Source organism: Phytophthora parasitica (genome assembly GCF_000247585.1).
Source record: "Phytophthora parasitica INRA-310 unplaced genomic scaffold supercont2.13, whole genome shotgun sequence".
Taxonomy (NCBI): domain Eukaryota; phylum Oomycota; class Peronosporomycetes; order Peronosporales; family Peronosporaceae; genus Phytophthora; species Phytophthora nicotianae.
In genome coordinates, this window is record NW_008648999.1 from 963444 (window position 1) to 966996 (window position 3553).

Genomic DNA, 3553 nt, shown 5'->3' on the forward strand with positions numbered 1-3553 from the left:
AAAGCGCAAGCATCGGAAGGTGAGGACGACGCTATGTACGGCTAAGATTAACGCTCGAGTGGTGGCAGGTTTTTCCGGTTGGTATGACGCTGTGAAGGCATGCGGTCACCACAACCATCCCGTTACGAAACACCAATGGTCCAACTACGTTGGAAACCTCAAGGTCAAGGACAACAGACTGAAGCAGGACGCGATCGACATGCCAAGGCGGGTGCGCATGCTAAAGGGATTCTCGGTTATCTTCACGAGCAATCTGGTAGGTGTATACCTTCTTGCATCTGTCCGGTGGCATCCGGTACCAGTTTGTAGTTATCCAGTATCTTATTTTGTGGCTTCCGGTATATTACGGTGGAATCCGGTTTCGGTTCTATGGTTTCAGGTTTAATAATGTTTTCAGTGATTCTGTTCTGTATATTTCCGTAGGGCAACTGGTGACGCTCCGTGATGTCCATAACATGATCCAAGGTTTCAAGAAAGAGCAGAGGGGTTTGTGCATCGGATGCCGAGCGAGCGCTCGCTGTTTTGGCGGAGTTCTGCGCGGAGTGCGAAGGAACCAGTGCGGAAATAATGGTGGACTCAGAGTCGAAAGTTGCACGAGTAGTTACGTTCAAAAGCGCGCGCATGAAGCGCTTGTTTCGTGCATTTCCTGAAGTGATGCTGGTCGATGCTACGAATGATACTAACGCGAACTGGTACAAGCTCTTCAGTTTTGCAGTGCACGACGTGTTTGGAAAGGTATAGATTGGTTATGAATTGATTACAGATGTGGCTTACGCTCCCGATAGGGTCAGTATGTGTTTCATTCTTTGATAGACTGAAGAAATACCAAATTTGCGCAAGGCTGTTGATTTTTTCAAGAAGTACAATCCAGCTTGAAAGGACATCCGTGTGGTGATGGCTGACGAGGCTATGCATGAGAAGCCTGTGCTGCGCGAAAGCATTCCCCAATCGCGGCAACTCCTCTGTCAATGGCACGAAATTACGCGGTTGAAGAAGCAAGCCATTCTCTTGGCTCCCAAGAACAAGGGCAAATTGAAAGGTGTAGTGAACGCCATTGTCTATTCAAGAAGCTTTCAGGAATACGACGACAACAAGACAGCATACTGAAATCTTTAGGCGGGGACATGGAACACCCTATGTACAAGTTTCTAATGGACAACTGGGACGACAGCCAGAACGAGTAGATTTCTTACAGGCGTGGTAACGTGGCTCACCTGGACAACAACACTAACCATCGACTGGAGAGCAAGTGAGGCAAAATCAAACATGTTTGGAGAAGCATATTACGTTGGATGATACGATTTCGACGCCGATCATGATACAAGGAATCGCTGAGGACGAGTACGTCTCTCACTATCACGAAGTTGGTAGCCGCCCTGTGCAAAAGGGTGAGACTGAAGAACTGAGTACTTTCGGGAGACATATCAGCGAGTACGCATTCGGATTGTAGGCGAAACAGTATGCTACAGCTGTCGGCTCAACTGCCGACTACGAGATTGATTTGCGTCCTCCAAACAAGGCCGTATTGACGCGCTTAGGAACCGATACAACATACATGGTAGATACGTCGGTAAATAACTGTCTCTTTCTGGTACCATTCTGTATCGGTCTGACACCGTAACTAACTTGTTTTGTGTGTTATTGTGAATATCATGTACTAGGCATCGGCCAGCGTCTGCGACTTTATGCAAACCCGTCTGCTACCCTGCAGACACGTGCTTTAAGCACAATTACGAGAGTGTAATTCCGCCGCTTCAGACGTTTCCTCTCAGTTGGATGGTGCGCGCACCCGAAAATAACATCGACGCAGGTGATGTTGGCGCGGGGGGCCTCGTTAAGATTATCTGTGATGCAGTTCGACAAGGAACTGCGGTGGCACCAACTGACAAGTACATCCGGAGCAAGGCCCTGGCGGAAAAGATCGTCGTCCGGATGTCGCTGCAATCAACCCCTACATACCGACTGGCTCTAGACCGGATGCAAGGGTTTTACAACCCCTACAATCAGGAGAAGTACCTGCGTTTGTGATGAGAGCTGACCTACCGCTAGCATCGTCCCCAGATTCGACAGATCGCACCCAGATTACTCTAACGGGGCCGTCGGCTCCGACATCTATTACATCCACGGCTGATGACGAAGTCGACAACTTGGAGGAAAAGCAACCAGCCCCTGTTCAAGATGCAAGTGATGGCAAGGAGGAAGTGCAAGAAGTAGCAGGTCAAGCTACAATGCGTCCTACTAAAGCAGATTCTTTTCAGCCGGCGCCGGCTGCAACTACGTCTTCAGCTGGTACCGGCGAAATACCGGAACGTACCAAACGTATACCGGACGCAAGCCCCCAAGGCACGGAAACGGATCCAATTTCGTTTGCGGATCTGCCCCGAGTTCGAGGTGTCTCGAAGCGGGAGAAGAGAAGGCTATCCGGGAGGAAGGAGCTCCGTGGGGCGCGCGAATTGGCTGTGAAGATAAATGATGGAAAGAAAACTCGCAAGACCCGCCTTGATGATGTGGCAGCCTACTCGAAGGCGCTTACAGCATGGATAATGCAAAGACAATGGTGGACTCGCTGGCGCTTGACGACGTCGAAGTCCAAGGCAGTGCATCGATCCGCCCCTACAACGTAGGCCAACGTGTGCCTAAAATTCGCGCGATACCTCAGCTCGGCAAGACTCGGCAGGCCGTCACGGCAATCAAAGCCAAGGATACCGTGAAGCTTCTGGCGAACTGGTCCGAGTATGGATTGCAACGTTTGATCAGCCGGAAGCTATGGCCAGCGTGCTGGAGGCTCAAAACCAGTTCCAACGTGTGTATTTTACGCTGGAGTGGATTGGGGGTGTTGAATGGCAAGTTAAAGACGTGGTTCCGCCTTTTACGGATACCTGTGACCATACGAAGGAAAGTCAAAATGTGTTTATACCAGGCGATACCGGAAGATACCGGATGAAAACCAATTCTAACCAATTCATTTATCTCATGATCCTGCAGCTAGCGTACAAGGAAGCAGTCACAGGAATGGTGTTGGGTGAAATCTGTATCGGTCCAGAGTGGTGCATGGGCGGGCTGCTAATTGCTGGACTTTCGCAATGGTTGCACAGCTCTTCTATTATTTCAGCGATGTTGGCACTGCAGCAGATGTACCCCAAGGTGGGAGTCATTAACCCAAGCTACCACCACTTGGTGGGGCTGAATACGAAGAAAAAAAAACGGCAGGAGTATTTGGAGCGATGGACCCCTATAATGAATTCATTATCGCTGCCATATGCATGGACACTGGTGTTGGACAAGCGTAAGAACGTGTGCTATACGTTCGACGCTCTGCAGCTGAAGGAGAATCTTGCAACTTTGAAGTCCAGCGTGCAGTTCGTGATTCAGCCGATACTAAGCTTAAAGGACCGGATCACCTACAAAGAAGTTGACTGGTGTCAGCAGAAGGACAACAGCTTGTGCGGTGTTTGGTGTCTGGTTATTTTGAAGTTGTTGCTTGCTGGCAGACTGTGCGCTGACAATCTCTACGACGTGCTTCCATACCTGCGACTGCGCTATTTGTACAAGG

At 49.8% G+C, this 3553-nt stretch overlaps 4 protein-coding genes across 4 annotated transcripts; all 4 read left to right on the plus strand.

Annotated features, from left to right (window-relative positions):
* Positions 1-135: 135 nt before the first annotated feature.
* PPTG_22225 (hypothetical protein) lies at positions 136-876 on the plus strand (the record flags this gene model as incomplete). Its single annotated transcript, XM_008902396.1, has 4 exons — positions 136-256; positions 424-486; positions 716-735; positions 814-876. 4 exons carry the CDS (start codon positions 136-138, stop codon positions 874-876), a joined length of 267 nt encoding a protein of 88 aa, XP_008900644.1.
* An 18-nt stretch (positions 877-894) lies between these two features.
* On the plus strand, positions 895-1107 carry PPTG_07940 (hypothetical protein; the record flags this gene model as incomplete). Its single annotated transcript, XM_008902314.1, has 1 exon — positions 895-1107. The coding sequence occupies one exon, from the start codon at positions 895-897 to the stop codon at positions 1105-1107; it is 213 nt and encodes a 70-aa protein (XP_008900562.1).
* A 920-nt stretch (positions 1108-2027) lies between these two features.
* Positions 2028-2624, plus strand: PPTG_07941 (hypothetical protein; the record flags this gene model as incomplete). The annotated part of the gene is made up of 1 exon (XM_008902315.1): positions 2028-2624. The coding sequence occupies one exon, from the start codon at positions 2028-2030 to the stop codon at positions 2622-2624; it is 597 nt and encodes a 198-aa protein (XP_008900563.1).
* Positions 2625-2766: 142 nt separating this feature from the next.
* Positions 2767-3503, plus strand: PPTG_07942 (hypothetical protein; the record flags this gene model as incomplete). Its single annotated transcript, XM_008902316.1, has 2 exons — positions 2767-3462; positions 3492-3503. 2 exons carry the CDS (start codon positions 2767-2769, stop codon positions 3501-3503), a joined length of 708 nt encoding a protein of 235 aa, XP_008900564.1.
* Positions 3504-3553: the final 50 nt, after the last annotated feature.